This window comes from Oncorhynchus keta, chromosome 31 (assembly GCF_023373465.1).
Source record: "Oncorhynchus keta strain PuntledgeMale-10-30-2019 chromosome 31, Oket_V2, whole genome shotgun sequence".
Classification (NCBI taxonomy): Eukaryota; Metazoa; Chordata; class Actinopteri; order Salmoniformes; family Salmonidae; genus Oncorhynchus; species Oncorhynchus keta.
The window spans coordinates 22,376,436-22,393,435 of NC_068451.1; the positions used below are offsets into that span (position 1 = coordinate 22,376,436).

The 17,000-nt window shown below is 40.4% G+C and overlaps 2 protein-coding genes across 2 annotated transcripts; both read right to left on the bottom strand.

Moving 5' to 3' along the window:
- Positions 1–8,457: 8,457 nt before the first annotated feature.
- Positions 8,458–11,141, bottom strand: LOC127914325 (hyaluronan synthase 1-like). The gene is made up of 5 exons (XM_052489962.1): positions 11,094–11,141; positions 9,907–10,617; positions 9,502–9,727; positions 9,254–9,386; positions 8,458–9,137 (listed from the first exon to the last, which is right to left on the bottom strand). Exons 2-5 carry the CDS (start codon positions 10,597–10,599, stop codon positions 8,462–8,464), a joined length of 1,728 nt encoding a protein of 575 aa, XP_052345922.1. The 5' UTR covers positions 10,600–10,617; positions 11,094–11,141; the 3' UTR covers positions 8,458–8,461.
- A 2,517-nt stretch (positions 11,142–13,658) lies between these two features.
- On the bottom strand, positions 13,659–14,159 carry LOC118380320 (trypsin-3-like; the record flags this gene model as incomplete). The annotated part of the gene is made up of 2 exons (XM_035767311.1): positions 13,659–13,807; positions 14,067–14,159. Coding segments are annotated over 2 exons (231 nt in total), but the record flags the coding sequence as incomplete, so codon positions are not given.
- Between the last annotated feature and the right edge of the window lie 2,841 nt (positions 14,160–17,000).

Below are 17,000 nucleotides of genomic sequence, written 5' to 3' on the forward strand. Positions count from 1 at the left end.
ACCAGTTGATAACGCTGTTGTCGTGTTCATTTAACCAGTTGATAAAGCTGTTGTCGTGTTCATTTAACCAGTTGATAAAGCTGTTGTCGTGTTCATTTAACCAGTTGATAAAGCTGTTGTCGTGTTCATTTAACCAGTTGATAAAGCTGTTGTCGTGTTCATTTAACCAGTTGATAACGCTGTTGTCGTGTTCATTTAACCAGTTGATAAAGCTGTTGTCGTGTTCATTTAACCAGTTGATAAAGCTGTTGTCGTGTTCATTTAACCAGTTGATAAAGCTGTTGTCGTGTTCATTTAACCAGTTGATAAAGCTGTTGTCGTGTTCATTTAACCAGTTGATAAAGCTGTTGTAGTGTTCATTTAACCAGTTGATAAAGCTGTTGTCGTGTTCATTTAACCAGTTGATAACGCTGTTGTCGTGTTCATTTAACCAGTTGATAACGCTGTTGTCGTGTTCATTTAACCAGTTGATAAAGCTGTTGTCGTGTTCATTTAACCAGTTGATAAAGCTGTTGTCGTGTTCATTTAACCAGTTGATAACGCTGTTGTCGTGTTCATTTAACCAGTTGATAAAGCTGTTGTCGTGTTCATTTAACCAGTTGATAAAGCTGTTGTCGTGTTCATTTAACCACTTGATAACGCTGTTGTCGTGTTCATTTAACCAGTTGATAATGCTGTTGTCGTGTTCATTTAACCAGTTGATAATGCTGTTGTCGTGTTCATTTAACCAGTTGATAATGCTGTTGTCGTGTTCATTTAACCACTTGATAATGCTGTTGTCGTGTTCATTTAACCAGTTGATAAAGCTGTTGTAGTGTTCATTTAACCAGTTGATAAAGCTGTTGTAGTGTTCATTTAACCAGTTGATAATGCTGTTGTCGTGTTCATTTAACCAGTTGATAACGCTGTTGTCGTGTTCATTTAACCAGTTGATAAAGCTGTTGTAGTGTTCATTTAACCAGTTGATAAAGCTGTTGTCGTGTTCATTTAACCAGTTGATAATGCTGTTGTCGTGTTCATTTAACCAGTTGATAAAGCTGTTGTAGTGTTCATTTAACCAGTTGATAAAGCTGTTGTCGTGTTCATTTAACCAGTTGATAACGCTGTTGTAGTGTTCATTTAACCAGTTGATAATGCTGTTGTCGTGTTCATTTAACCAGTTGATAACGCTGTTGTCGTGTTCATTTAACCAGTTGATAATGCTGTTGTCGTGTTCATTTAACCAGTTGATAAAGCTGTTGTCGTGTTCATTTAACCAGTTGATAAAGCTGTTGTCGTGTTCATTTAACCAGTTGATAAAGCTGTTGTAGTGTTCATTTAACCAGTTGATAACGCTGTTGTCGTGTTCATTTAACCAGTTGATAATGCTGTTGTAGTGTTCATTTAACCAGTTGATAATGCTGTTGTCGTGTTCATTTAACCAGTTGATAATGCTGTTGTCGTGTTCATTTAACCAGTTGATAATGCTGTTGTCGTGTTCATTTAACCAGTTGATAATGCTGTTGTCGTGTTCATTTAACCAGTTGATAAAGCTGTTGTCGTGTTCATTTAACCAGTTGATAAAGCTGTTGTCGTGTTCATTTAACCAGTTGATAAAGCTGTTGTCGTGTTCATTTAACCAGTTGATAAAGCTGTTGTCGTGTTCATTTAACCAGTTGATAATGCTGTTGTAGTGTTCATTTAACCAGTTGATAAAGCTGTTGTCGTGTTCATTTAACCAGTTGATAATGCTGTTGTCGTGTTCATTTAACCAGTTGATAAAGCTGTTGTCGTGTTCATTTAACCAGTTGATAACGCTGTTGTCGTGTTCATTTAACCAGTTGATAAAGCTGTTGTCGTGTTCATTTAACCAGTTGATAAAGCTGTTGTCGTGTTCATTTAACCAGTTGATAAAGCTGTTGTCGTGTTCATTTAACCAGTTGATAACGCTGTTGTCGTGTTCATTTAACCAGTTGATAATGCTGTTGTCGTGTTCATTTAACCAGTTGATAAAGCTGTTGTCGTGTTCATTTAACCAGTTGATAAAGCTGTTGTCGTGTTCATTTAACCAGTTGATAAAGCTGTTGTCGTGTTCATTTAACCAGTTGATAACGCTGTTGTCGTGTTCATTTAACCAGTTGATAAAGCTGTTGTCGTGTTCATTTAACCAGTTGATAAAGCTGTTGTCGTGTTCATTTAACCAGTTGATAAAGCTGTTGTCGTGTTCATTTAACCAGTTGATAAAGCTGTTGTCGTGTTCATTTAACCAGTTGATAACGCTGTTGTCGTGTTCATTTAACCAGTTGATAAAGCTGTTGTCGTGTTCATTTAACCAGTTGATAAAGCTGTTGTCGTGTTCATTTAACCAGTTGATAAAGCTGTTGTCGTGTTCATTTAACCAGTTGATAATGCTGTTGTCGTGTTCATTTAACCAGTTGATAAAGCTGTTGTCGTGTTCATTTAACCAGTTGATAAAGCTGTTGTCGTGTTCATTTAACCAGTTGATAACGCTGTTGTCGTGTTCATTTAACCAGTTGATAAAGCTGTTGTAGTGTTCATTTAACCAGTTGATAATGCTGTTGTCGTGTTCATTTAACCACTTGATAATGCTGTTGTCGTGTTCATTTAACCACTTGATAATGCTGTTGTCGTGTTCATTTAACCACTTGATAATGCTGTTGTCGTGTTCATTTAACCACTTGATAATGCTGTTGTCGTGTTCATTTAACCAGTTGATAACGCTGTTGTCGTGTTCATTTAACCAGTTGATAACGCTGTTGTCGTGTTCATTTAACCACTTGATAATGCTGTTGTCGTGTTCATTTAACCACTTGATAATGCTGTTGTCGTGTTCATTTAACCAGTTGATAATGCTGTTGTCGTGTTCATTTAACCAGTTGATAAAGCTGTTGTAGTGTTCATTTAACCAGTTGATAAAGCTGTTGTCGTGTTCATTTAACCAGTTGATAACGCTGTTGTCGTGTTCATTTAACCAGTTGATAACGCTGTTGTCGTGTTCATTTAACCAGTTGATAAAGCTGTTGTAGTGTTCATTTAACCAGTTGATAAAGCTGTTGTCGTGTTCATTTAACCAGTTGATAAAACTGTTGTCGTGTTCATTTAACCAGTTGATAATGCTGTTGTCGTGTTCATTTAACCAGTTGATAATGCTGTTGTCGTGTTCATTTAACCAGTTGATAAAGCTGTTGTCGTGTTCATTTAACCAGTTGATAATGCTGTTGTCGTGTTCATTTAACCAGTTGATAAAGCTGTTGTCGTGTTCATTTAACCAGTTGATAACGCTGTTGTCGTGTTCATTTAACCAGTTGATAACGCTGTTGTCGTGTTCATTTAACCAGTTGATAATGCTGTTGTCGTGTTCATTTAACCAGTTGATAATGCTGTTGTCGTGTTCATTTAACCAGTTGATAATGCTGTTGTCGTGTTCATTTAACCAGTTGATAATGCTGTTGTCGTGTTCATTTAACCAGTTGATAAAGCTGTTGTCGTGTTCATTTAACCAGTTGATAAAGCTGTTGTCGTGTTCATTTAACCAGTTGATAAAGCTGTTGTAGTGTTCATTTAACCAGTTGATAATGCTGTTGTCGTGTTCATTTAACCAGTTGATAAAGCTGTTGTCGTGTTCATTTAACCAGTTGATAACGCTGTTGTCGTGTTCATTTAACCAGTTGATAACGCTGTTGTCGTGTTCATTTAACCAGTTGATAATGCTGTTGTCGTGTTCATTTAACCAGTTGATAATGCTGTTGTCGTGTTCATTTAACCAGTTGATAATGCTGTTGTCGTGTTCATTTAACCAGTTGATAATGCTGTTGTCGTGTTCATTTAACCAGTTGATAAAGCTGTTGTCGTGTTCATTTAACCAGTTGATAAAGCTGTTGTCGTGTTCATTTAACCAGTTGATAACGCTGTTGTCGTGTTCATTTAACCAGTTGATAAAGCTGTTGTCGTGTTCATTTAACCAGTTGATAAAGCTGTTGTAGTGTTCATTTAACCAGTTGATAAAGCTGTTGTCGTGTTCATTTAACCAGTTGATAACGCTGTTGTAGTGTTCATTTAACCAGTTGATAAAGCTGTTGTCGTGTTCATTTAACCAGTTGATAAAGCTGTTGTCGTGTTCATTTAACCAGTTGATAAAGCTGTTGTCGTGTTCATTTAACCAGTTGATAAAGCTGTTGTCGTGTTCATTTAACCAGTTGATAACGCTGTTGTAGTGTTCATTTAACCAGTTGATAAAGCTGTTGTCGTGTTCATTTAACCAGTTGATAAAGCTGTTGTAGTGTTCATTTAACCAGTTGATAAAGCTGTTGTCGTGTTCATTTAACCAGTTGATAAAGCTGTTGTCGTGTTCATTTAACCAGTTGATAAAGTTGTTGTAGTGTTCATTTAACCAGTTGATAATGCTGTTGTCGTGTTCATTTAACCAGTTGATAAAACTTTTGTCGTGTTCATTTAACCAGTTGATAAAGTTGTTGTCGTGTTCATTTAACCAGTTGATAAAGTTGTTGTAGTGTTCATTTAACCAGTTGATAATGCTGTTGTCGTGTTCATTTAACCAGTTGATAAAGCTGTTGTCGTGTTCATTTAACCAGTTGATAAAGTTGTTGTAGTGTTCATTTAACCAGTTGATAATGCTGTTGTCGTGTTCATTTAACCAGTTGATAAAGCTGTTGTCGTGTTCATTTAACCAGTTGATAAAGCTGTTTGTTCATTTAACCAGTTGTTCATTTAACCAGTTGATAAAACTGTTGTCGTGTTCATTTAACCAGTTGATAAAGTTGTTGTCGTGTTCATTTAACCAGTTGATAATGCTGTTGTCGTGTTCATTTAACCAGTTGACAATGCTGTTGTAGTGTTCATTTAACCAGTTGATAAAGTTGTTGTCGTGTTCATTTAACCAGTTGATAAAGTTGTTGTAGTGTTCATTTAACCAGTTGATAATGCTGTTGTCGTGTTCATTTAACCAGTTGATAAAGCTGTTGTCGTGTTCATTTAACCAGTTGATAATGCTGTTGTCGTGTTCATTTAACCAGTTGATAAAGCTGTTGTCGTGTTCATTTAACCAGTTGATAAAGCTGTTGTCGTGTTCATTTAACCAGTTGATAAAGCTGTTGTCGTGTTCATTTAACCAGTTGATAATGCTGTTGTCGTGTTCATTTAACCAGTTGATAATGCTGTTGTCGTGTTCATTTAACCAGTTGATAAAGCTGTTGTCGTGTTCATTTAACCAGTTGATAATGCTGTTGTCGTGTTCATTTAACCACTTGATAATGCTGTTGTCGTGTTCATTTAACCACTTGATAATGCTGTTGTCGTGTTCATTTAACCAGTTGATAACGCTGTTGTCGTGTTCATTTAACCAGTTGATAATGCTGTTGTCGTGTTCATTTAACCACTTGATAATGCTGTTGTCGTGTTCATTTAACCAGTTGATAAAGCTGTTGTAGTGTTCATTTCGGGCTGTTGCACATCTATAAATGGAAGACCTCTAATCAGTCAAGAACATTCATCATTGTCAGAGAAATATATCTGTTGTATATTGTCTTCCACATTCAACCCAAACCCTTTAAATCAGAGAGGTGCTTGGGACTTCCTTAATTGACGTCCATGTCACCAATTGCTGTTGGGGGTTAACTGCCTTACTCAAGGGCAGAACACCAGATGTTTCAACCTTGCCGGCTCGGGGATTCAAACCAGCGATCTTTCAGTTACTGGCCCAACACTATCTACTAAGGCTACTGCCCCCAGAATAGTGGTTCACACAGCTAATATTTTCTCTGCAAGACTCTTTAACACTCTGTTAGTGTTACATAAGTGTTAGAAACAATTGGGTGTCACTTACATAATTCATATAGAGTGTATACAATAATTAACTGTATATTGCAGTTTCCAGACTCTTTTATAACTTCCACCCACCCAGACCTGTCATCAAAAGTTTGTATGGTACAAAAACAGCAAAAAGGTCTCTCCTCCCACCACCAGTCAAATGAAACCAATGCAAAGAAACTGGCCCTCTAACTGCCCTGAGAGGTCAGAAATGTTGACTCTACATCAGTAATTATACCTCTTGATGAGCAACGATGACCCTCCTGATGATAGATGTCTCTAACAGAACCTCTCATTTCTCAGATTATCATGTGTTGCTCAATGGAAATGTCACGTCTTTCCTACAGTCAACAGAACCATTAGTGGATAGTACATCATGGAGACGTTCCATTGCAAGCTAGGGGCCAGTATTAGGGGCTACAGTAAAGGATGGTAGATTATGGGTTATAGAAATCATTGGAATGACTGTATTTTCCTTACATGTTACCTTGCCTATCAACTGTCAGGGAAAGCAGGGGTATAGTTAGCATTGACAGTGGAGTCAGATGAAGCAACTATTTAGACACCGATTTCAAAATCCTAGATTGATAGGATCATTGAGAGATGGGTGTGGTAGCCAAAACAATCCCTCCTCAATAAATCAACAGTAGGCTACTGTACTTCATTCTTTTCATAAAATACTTCATTTTTATTTTCTCCTTTTTATCAAATTCCCAAAACATACATACATTCATTCACATTTGCAAAATAATATGACAAAGGAAATCATCACATACAATGAAAAATGTGCATAAACAATTTATACAGATGTGCTCAGTCAGTTCAGTTCAAACCAAGCCAGGTGCATCTCTCATGTCTATACTCAACATGACAGCAGAACCATTGTCCGTCTATCTCACAGGGCTTCACAACGCATCCCTGGGAGTGGACATCACATGTATGATTGTCTAATTGTCTTCCTACGGAGTCTGTCATTATTATTTACACTGAAATAAATATTTTCACTTAGAACCACAAGACATTTTGCTAGTTTTATTCTAAGGTAATGTTTAAAAAAAAAATCCCAGTCCAATTTCCAGTGCATTATTGAGAGAAGTATATTTAAAAACAAAGAAAAGCTACAATGTCTGATATGGTATTTTGTTGTGTAAGGCACATATCAAGTCATATACAGCATGATCTAATAACAGTTCAATCATGTTGTGCTCAAGAGAGATTACAAATCCTTATAATAAATCAATGTAACACTTGGTTCATTAGGAAGTCAGTAGAAATAAGCAACAGCAAATCAAGGGCCATCGAGAACAGATTATTGGGTGGGTTGATTCACTGTTGTGGTCATACAGTTGCCCCCCTTGGGTTGTACCGTGGCGGAGATCTTTGTGGGCTATACTCGGCCTTGTCTCAGGATGGTAAGTTGGTGGTTGAAGATATCCCTCTAGTGGTGTGGGGGATGTGCTTTGGCAAAGTGGGTGGGGTTATATCCTTCCTGTTTGGCCCTGTCCGGGGTGTCCTCGGATGGGGCCACAGTTCTCCTGACCCCTCCTGTCTCAGCCTCCAGTATTTATGCTGCAGTAGTTTATGTGTCGGGGGCTAGGGTCAGTTTGTTTTATCTGGAGTACTTCTCCTGTCCTATTCGGTGTCCTGTGTGAATCTAAGTGTGCGTTCTCTAATTCTCTCCTTCTCTCTTTCTTTCTCTCTCTCGGAGGACCTGAGCCCTAGGACCATGTCCCAGGACTACCTGACATGAGGACTCCTTGCTGTCCCCAGTCCACCTGGCCATGCTCCTGCTCCAGTTTCAACTGACCTGAGCCCTAGGACCGTGCCCCAGGACTACCTGACATGAAGGCTCCTTGCTGTCCCCAGTCCACCTGACTGTGCTGCTGCTCCAGTTTCAACTGTTCTGCCTTATTATTATTCGACCATGCTGGTCATTTATGAACATTTGAACATCTTGGTCATGTTCTGTTATAATCTCTACCCGGCACAGCCAGAAGAGGACTGGCCACCCCACATAGCCCGGTTCCTCTCTAGGTTTCTTCCTAGGTTTTGGCCTTTCTAGGGAGTTTTTCCTAGCCACCGTGCTTTTACACCTGCATTGTTTGCTGTTTGGGGTTTTAGGCTGGGTTTCTGTACAGCACTTTGAGATATCAGCTGATGTACGAAGGGCTATATAAATAAATTTGATTTGATTTGATTTGATTTGATTAGTCTTGTCATCAACTGCTGAGAGGACTCCTGAGAGGTGTACTATATTACTTCCATATACAGTTTCTGTTATAAAGTATGTGTAAAGACAACTGAATGTCAAATATTCACTCTCTTAACAACTATCAACTCCTTTCTCCATCTTCAGTAGCACGGCAAACTGTAGTTATCACCAATATATTCTCATCTTTGACACTATTCTGGATGAAGCTTCCCAGAGTCTAGGTAATTGTTCTCATATACTGTACATTATATACATTTATATATTATATGGTTCAGTTGATTTAGCAGATGTATAAAAGTTATCTGTTCGCAAACAGCAACTGTAGCAGAAGATGACATAAAAAATGTAAATATCTTTGATGTACAAAACACTAAATAAATACTAAATATCCAGTATTTTTGTTCCTTGTACAGAAAACTGTCCCTATACGCTTACGTCATAACTTTGGGAGCGTTTCCTACACAGCCTGCGGAACCACACCCAGTAGAGGAAGATCATGAGGAACCAGTAGCAGACGTACACCACACAGCCGTAGATCAGAAACCTGGTCTCTAGGACCTTAGCCGGCGTGAACCAGCCCTTCTGGCTCTCCTTGTAGATGGTGTAGCAGGACCCGCCCAGCAAGATGGCCGCCCACACCGACAGAGGCAGCAGGGGGATGTAGTTCCCAACCATCTTGCGGCGGCCTGACGTGCCCCAGCTGCTCTTGTTCATAGTGATGATGGCAAAGTACTTGGCGGGCAGCAGGCTGGTCATGTAGAGGGCAGAGTAGAGAGACATGAACACCATGACCAGGTCACGGCGCAGGATGCAGGCATAGGCTGCTTTGATCAGGCCGATGAGCTGGATGCAGCAGAGGACCCAGAGGATGTCCCACAGGGTGCCTGTCCAGAACAGCTGGATGATGGTGGCTGTGACGAAGAAGGGGAAGACACCAGAGACGATGGACTCGTAGGTCATCCACAGGTGGTGCTTGTGCCACCACATGGCGTTGTAGAGCCACTCGCGAAAGTAAGATTTGGTCCAGCGCGTCTGCTGGTTGAGCCACCGGAGGAACTGGCCTGGCGTCTCCGTGTAACACTTGGAGCGGGCCGTGTATCTGAGAGCAGAGGATGGATGATGATGAATGAGTCTATTATCATCTTATCTCCAGTAAAGTGTTGTGCTTCAGTTTATTTGTGTATGAGGATTATGTGTGAAGGAATGTATACTCACTTGGTGGCATAGCCCATGCTGAGCATGCGGTTGGTGAGATGTCTGTCATCCCCAAATGTACAGTGAGTCCCCAGGAACTTCTGGTTGTACCAGGACTCTAAGAACTGCTGGAGGAGGTCATTCCTGTACAAACCTGAGGATGAAACCAAATAACAAATTACCAATAACAAATAACCAGTAACATAAAGAAGGGAAGCAAGGTTAAGGCTCATGTTTATTGCAGTCACAGGAAAGTGTCATTTCCTTACCCAGGGGGCCGCTAATGCAGGAGACACAGTTGAAGAAGGACTGGCAGGACCTCTCGATGTTGAACGCCATCCAGTAGCGCAGGCTGCTCATGAAGCTGATGTAGGATTCCTTGAGATTGAGGATCATCACGTCTCCTCCCACCGCCCCGTACTTCTGGTTACTTTCCAGAACCTTACACAGCTCCACCGTAGCCAGGGGGTCTAGCTTGGTGTCAGAGTCACACACCTGGAGAGAGAGAGAGAGAGAGAGAGAGAGAGAGAGAGAGAGAGAGAGAGAGAGAGAGAGAGAGAGAGAGAGAGAGAGAGAGAGAGAGAGAGAGAGAGAGAGAGAGAGAGAGATTAAATTAAATACAGTATTTCCCTAATCTCAAGAGCCAAACAAAGAGATGTAAGTAAACTCCTCACCTGTATGTAGTCCACTGACAGTCCCAGTGCCTTGAAAGCTGTGTACATCACCTCCCTCTTTCCACCCCACTTCTGCATGATGCACACACACCTCCTGCTGTTGATCAGATCCTCCACCTCCCTCCTCTGGGTGTCCTCTCCCAGCCCATAACTAGCATCCCCGGCAGGGCCTATCACCCCGGGGATGCCTCCCTCCTGGGTCTGGGTGGGGTCCCATGTGTGGTAGTTATTCCTCCACACGTAACAGCCAGGGTCCTGGTCTGCAAACACCTCCCTGAACATCTCCAGCATGTAGAGGTCGTCCTCTGAGTTCCCATCCACCACCATGATGACCCGCAGCAGCTCTGGAGGGTATTTGAGGGCCCGAATGGAGTTGAGGCACTCACGCAGGTATTCTGGGTCCTCCTGGTAGGCTGAGATAGTGAAACCGATGGTCTTGGTGAATGTGCAGGCCTTGCTTCGGGCCCTCATGCGGCGGTGCTCCACGAAGGCGAAAAAGCTCTGGACCAGGACGTGGAGCCCCAGCAGGAGGCCATAGAACCCAAAAGAGATGATGCCGTATGGGGAGGTGGCCAGCTGGAAGCCCTGAACATAGGCCCACACCATCACCCCCAGCACCACCAGGGCAAAGAGGAATGTCAGGATGGCACGGACTATCGAGCCCACCCGCCTTAGTAACGGTTTCAGTTCCATTTTTCCCCCTTTAGATACCTGTTGTCAATCAATGAAGATGAAAATTGAAGATAAATATATTGAAACAGGAACAAATAGGCTAAATTAAAGATTAGATTTCATTTATTGAATTAAGTGAATTGATTGAAAAAGGCTAATCATTATTTCAAGTATTATTATGGCAACAATACGGGGTCTACAAAATGTATTTGATTTTGATTTGAACCTTTATAGGATTGCTTATTATAAGATAGAAAAAAATATGGGCCTCATTATGTCAAGTAAGTTCCAGATAACTATAAATACCAAAGACATCCTACCACAAAAGCGTTATCATGAAAAAAATAATATATATATATTTGTTTTTATTTGACCCATCAATCTTCCAAAGATGTCATCAATAAGTTACCTTGTTTCTTTGTGACGTAGGCAATGTACCGCAAAACGAAAATGTATTTCTAATGGTAAAAAAACAACAACAAAAAAACAATTCGATTAAAAATGTATAGCTTTACCTGACTTTGGTGCCAAATTACTCCACTCTTGAAATGCCCCTTCCTCTCTGTCTCCTACTCTCTACTCTGGCAATTTGCGTGAAGTTCGATTACTTTATAAACTTGAGATGCTCCAGATGCTGCCAGATGTGAGCGCACATACAGTGGCCCAGAGAAAACCATCATAGGTATAACGCCCTTAATACTGGGCTTGTGAGTCAGCACGTGTTGCGTCAAAGTAGAAAATAGGTCCATGGTGAATTCGCCAAATGTAAATCAACAGGGATTAGATTTATTCCAGTAAAAGTAGTTAAGTGCGTCCATTTTATAGGAAAATCCGTATGTTGGATTTCCTTCAGCAATGCACCATTTTGTACATTTCTAATCATTACAATTTTGACTCAAATATGACGCACTGTCAAATATATGCATTTTGTCAAATTTATCTAATACAGGGTAAACCTCCATAATGACAACAGTAATCCTGAAAATGAAACTATTAGGCTTTCTGTTTGTGTTGTCGACAAAAAAAGATTGATCTTGATCAATTGTAGGCTACTTATTTACAGTTAATTTTTTTGAATACATGCATTTAGATATTATTCACTTAACTATTGAATAGAATAGAGTAGAATAAAATAGATTATCCTACTTAATTTTTCCCATAGGGAACTTGTGGCATTTGGATTCGACAATAAATACATAACACAATTTACATTTGGCACACACCACTTATACAAGATTAACCAAAAGTGTGGGAAATATCACTACTCTCATCTCCACCATACATTTCCATTGAGGAATATTGCATCACAACTACCTCGTCCCTGACCAGTCACTGCCCTGATCTGTCAAGAAGTTGAATGATGCCCTCTGGTGGCACTATAATAACCCTGCATCCTTTCTCTTGTACTGAACATTGTCAGGCAATGCCAGCCACAAGTCTAACAAATGTATATTCACCACCACACATGACTGTTGCATAGAGATGGGCACATCAAGCAGTGTTTATGACCATATGACCATATCTTATCTCATGGATCAACCTGAGGGTCTATGTTTTGGTTCAGTGACAGTGAAACATGACATACTGTAATACTGCCTCAGTCATACATATTCCTTGGTAAAGAGGCTGAACATACTACAGTAAAACCATGTGAGTATTTGACATTGCCTTGTTTCCAAAATGGTGGTTTGGAACTCGGGACCGAATGGTTAATCACCGTTAACTCTGCTTGGGTTGCAGATCCCAAATATATTGGTTTTATTTGTGGTTTTGCAAGGATCACAAGGAAACACCAACAGCCTCAGAGAGCAAATAACTTGGGAACCACTACCATATTGATGACCTCGAAAGACCTAGCTGCAGTGGATAAGAGCGTCTGCTAAATGACTTAAATGTAAATGTAAATGTTTATAAAGTACCTCATTGTCATACTTGAATCAAAATAAAGATATAGTACCTTAATAGAAAATAATGACTCAAATAAAAGTGAATGTCACCCGGTAAAATACTACTTGAGTTAAAGTCGAAAAGTATTTGGTTTTAAATATACTTTAGTATCAATAGTAAAATAATTTCAAATTCCTCATCTTAAGCCATCAAGCCGGCATGATTTTATTTTATTTACGGATAGCCAGGGGCACACTACAACACTCAGACATAATTTACAAACGAAGCATTTGTGTTCAGTCAGTTCGCCAGATCAGAGACTGTAGGGATGACCAGGGATGTTCTCGTGATAAGTGCTTGAAATGGACTATGTTTCTGTCCTGCTAAGCATTCAAAATGTAACAAGTACTTTTGGGTGTCAGGGAAAATTTATGGAGAATAAAGTCACTTATTTTCTTAAGGAATGTAGTGAAACAAAAGTCAAAAGTTGAATAGTTGAAAAATATAAATAGTCATGTAAAGTACAGATATCCAAAAAAATGACTTAAGTAATACTTTAAAGTATTTTTACTTCTTACTTCATTTTTATTTTTACTTAAGTACACCACTGCCTAGCTGTCCATTCTACTTTATTTAACCTGACTACATCTTTAGGGACATAGAAATGTGTTGTCGAGATCGTTGAAGGCCCACACCCATAGCCACCGGCACTGTTGTGAATGAATCCACACGCCTCAGGTCAGACCTAAATAGGATGCCTCAGGCCACAGGGCCAACAGAACCCTTGGCCTGGTCACCATGATGTCATGGTGAAGGGTGTGGTACTTGGGGTATTTTGGATGGTGGGCGGACTTGGCAAATCTGGGTATTCTACCGTATTGTGAGAATATTCCCACACTGGAAGACTGACTAAGACCATAGTCTAAATAGAATATGTATCCTTTGCTTCTCTTTGCTAGACATGATTTGGTCATGTTTTTGGATTATCGCTTAAGATTGATCAGGGTATAGCCAGCAGATGGAGCCAAGTGTTCAGTTTTTACATCTTGTACCCTCAAGCTAGCACCTTCACGATAGCTCAAAAAGTCAACCCTATGATGTCACTCAACACAGACCACACGATAAACCATTCAATAAACAGACACACTTTATTTGATATTGTCAGTTCAAATGGTTAATTCCATGACATCAGGACCAGCCTTTGCTACTTAGCCAGATGCAATGACACGTAGTTGCAGACTTTGGTGTAGACACCAGGCTTCTTCCTGAGAGCACAGCCATGACCCCAGGACACAACACCCTGGAGCTCCCCATCACACACCAGAGGAGCACCAGAGTCACCCTGAGAGGTGGGGGGGGGGGGTAGAGAGTAAGAAAGAAAGTGACAGAGAGGAAGATGGGGGAGGTGATGCGAGAGATAAAGAGAGTGTGTAACAAGCCGGAGTGACAGGACAAGATAGCGAGATTCAGTGACAGAGCAAGATGAAGAGAGACAAGAAAATATATAACCAGAGATCAGTGTGATTGCATCATGGTAAAAACTGTGAAAACAAGAAGGTGAAATATGAAGAAGTACAGTACAGACCTATTCTGTCAGTTACCTGGCAGGAGTCCTTGCCTCCCTCCATGAAGCCAGCACAGATCATGTTCTCAGTCATCTGGAAGAAATAGGCTTCCAGGCAGGTGTTACCAGTCAGGAGTCAGGAGGGAGACCTCCACACACTGCAGTGTATCAGGGTACCTCACTGGAACAAGAAAAGACGCAGACATATGCTTCTACATCTGCACTGCTTGCTGTTTGGGGTTTCAGGCTGGGTTTCTGTATGGCACTTTGTGACATCGGCTGAAGTACAAAATGGCTTTATTAATACGTTTGATTGAATTTGATTGACATGTAACAAGGCATTAAAACTTTCCATTTGAAGAAAATCAGAAGTGGAAAATTTGAGAATTCTTAAAAGACACTCTGTTGTCCTCAGCTGTTAACTGTTCATAAGCAAGGCAAATCAAATCAAATGTTATTTGTCACATACACATGGTTAGCAGATGTTAATGCGAGTGTAGCGAAATGCTTGTGCTTCTAGTTCCGACAATGCAGTAATAACCAACGAGTAATCTAACCTAACAATTCCACAACTACTACCTTATACACACAAGTGTAAAGGGATAAAGAATATGTACATGAAGATATCTGAAGTAGTGATGGTACAGAACGGCATAGGCAAGATGCAGTAGATGGGATCAAGTACAGTATATACATATGAGATGAGTAATGTAGGGTATGTAAACATAAAAGTGTCATAGTTTAAAGTGGCTAGTGATACATGTATTACATAAAGATGGCAAGATACTGTAGATGATATAGAGTACAGTATATACATATGAGATGAGTAATGTAGGGTATGTAATGGGCTTGATTACCAACCACGACGAGAAAGCATACAGGGAGGAGATGAGGGCACTAGGAGTGTGGTGTCAGGAAAACAATCTCACAATCAATGTCAACAAAACAAAGGAGATGATAGTGGACTTCAGGAAACAGCAGAAATTGAAATGCAACTCCACTTTGTCCCTGTACCAGCATTTTGCTTGTTTGATTTCCTTGCGGAGGGAATAACTACACTGTTTATATTCAGCCATATTCCCAGACCTCTTTCCATGGTTAAATATGGTGGTTCGCCTTTCAGCAAATGCTCCCATCCATCCACGGTTTTTGGTTAGGGTAGGTTTTAATAGTCACAGTGGGTACAACATCTCCAATGCATTTCTTAATAAACTCACTCACAGAGTCAGCGTACAAATCAATGTTGTTATCTGAGGCTGACCGGAACATATCCCAGTCTACGTGATCAAAACAATCTTGAAGCGTAAATACCGATTGGTCAGAACAGAGTTGAATGGTTCTAGTCACTAGTACATCCTGTTTGAGTTTCTACCTATAAGATGGAAGGAGCAAGATGGCGTCATGATCAAATTTGCCGAAGGGAGGGCTGGGGAGGGCTTTGTATGCATCGCGGAAGTTAGAGTAGTAGTGATCGAGTGTATTACCCCCACGCGTAGTGCAATCAATATGCTGATAGAATTTAGGTAGCCTTGTTCTCAAATTTACTGTCTTAAAATCCCCAGCTACAATAAATGCAGACTTTGGGATATATGGTTTCCAGTTTACAAAGAGTCCAGTGAAGTTCCTTGAGGGCCGTCTCGGTGTCTGCTTGAGGGGGAATGAACACAGCTGTGACGATAACTGATGAGAATTTTCTTGGGAGGTCATTTGGCCAGCATTTGATTGTAAGGAATTCTAGGAATCGTTAATCATGAAGCATACACCCCCGCCCTTACACTTCCCAGAGAGGTGTTTATCTCTGTCGGCGCAATGTATGGAGAAGCCTGGTGGTGGAACCGATTTCGACAACAAATTCAAAGGGAAATTTAAAATAAAACAAAAGTCTGATTGAGATTAATGACGTTTTAGGTTTTTCATCAGAATCCACTGTTAACATCAACCAGCAATTTCTTATGTTACAGTGCCTTGCGAAAGTATTCGGCCCCCTTGAACTTTGCGACCTTTTGCCACATTTCAGGCTTCAAACAAAGATATAAAACTGTATTTTTTTGTGAAGAATCAACAACAAGTGGGACACAATCATGAAGTGGAACGACATTTATTGGATATTTCAAACTTTTTTAACAAATCAAAAACTGAAAAATTGGGCGTGCAAAATTATTCAGCCCCTTTACTTTCAGTGCAGCAAACTCTCTCCAGAAGTTCAGTGAGGATCTCTGAATGATCTAATGTTGACCTAAATGACTAATGATGATAAATACAATCCACCTGTGTGTAATCAAGTCTCCGTATAAATGCACCTGCACTGTGATAGTCTCAGAGGTCCGTTAAAAGCGAAGAGAGCATCATGAAGAACAAGGAACACACCAGGCAGGTCAGAGATACTGTTGTGAAGAAGTTTAAATTTGGATACAAAAAGATTTCCCAAGCTTTAAACATCTCAAGGAGCACTGTGCAAGCGATAATATTGAAATGGAAGGAGTATCAGACCACTGCAAATCTACCAAGACCTGGCCGTCCCTCTAAACTTTCAGCTCATACAAGGAGAAGACTGATCAGAGATGCAGCCAAGAGGCCCATGATCACTCTGGATGAACTGCAGAGATCTACAGCTGAGGTGGGAGACTCTGTCCATAGGACAACAATCAGTCGTATATTGCACAAATCTAGCCTTTATGGAAGAGTGGCAAGAAGAAAGCCATTTCTTAAAGATATCCATAAAAAGTGTCATTTAAAGTTTGCCACAAGCCACCTGGGAGACACACCAAACATGTGGAAGAAGGTGCTCTGGTCAGATGAAACCAAAATTGAACTTTTGGCAACAATGCAAAACGTTAACGCAATTAATCTTCTCCTTTCCCCCTTCTGATGACCAGGTGGCGAATCGCATCTCTGCATGTCTGGCAGACATATCAGTGTGGATGACGGATCACCACCTCAAGCTGAACCTCGGCAAGACGGAGCTGCTCTT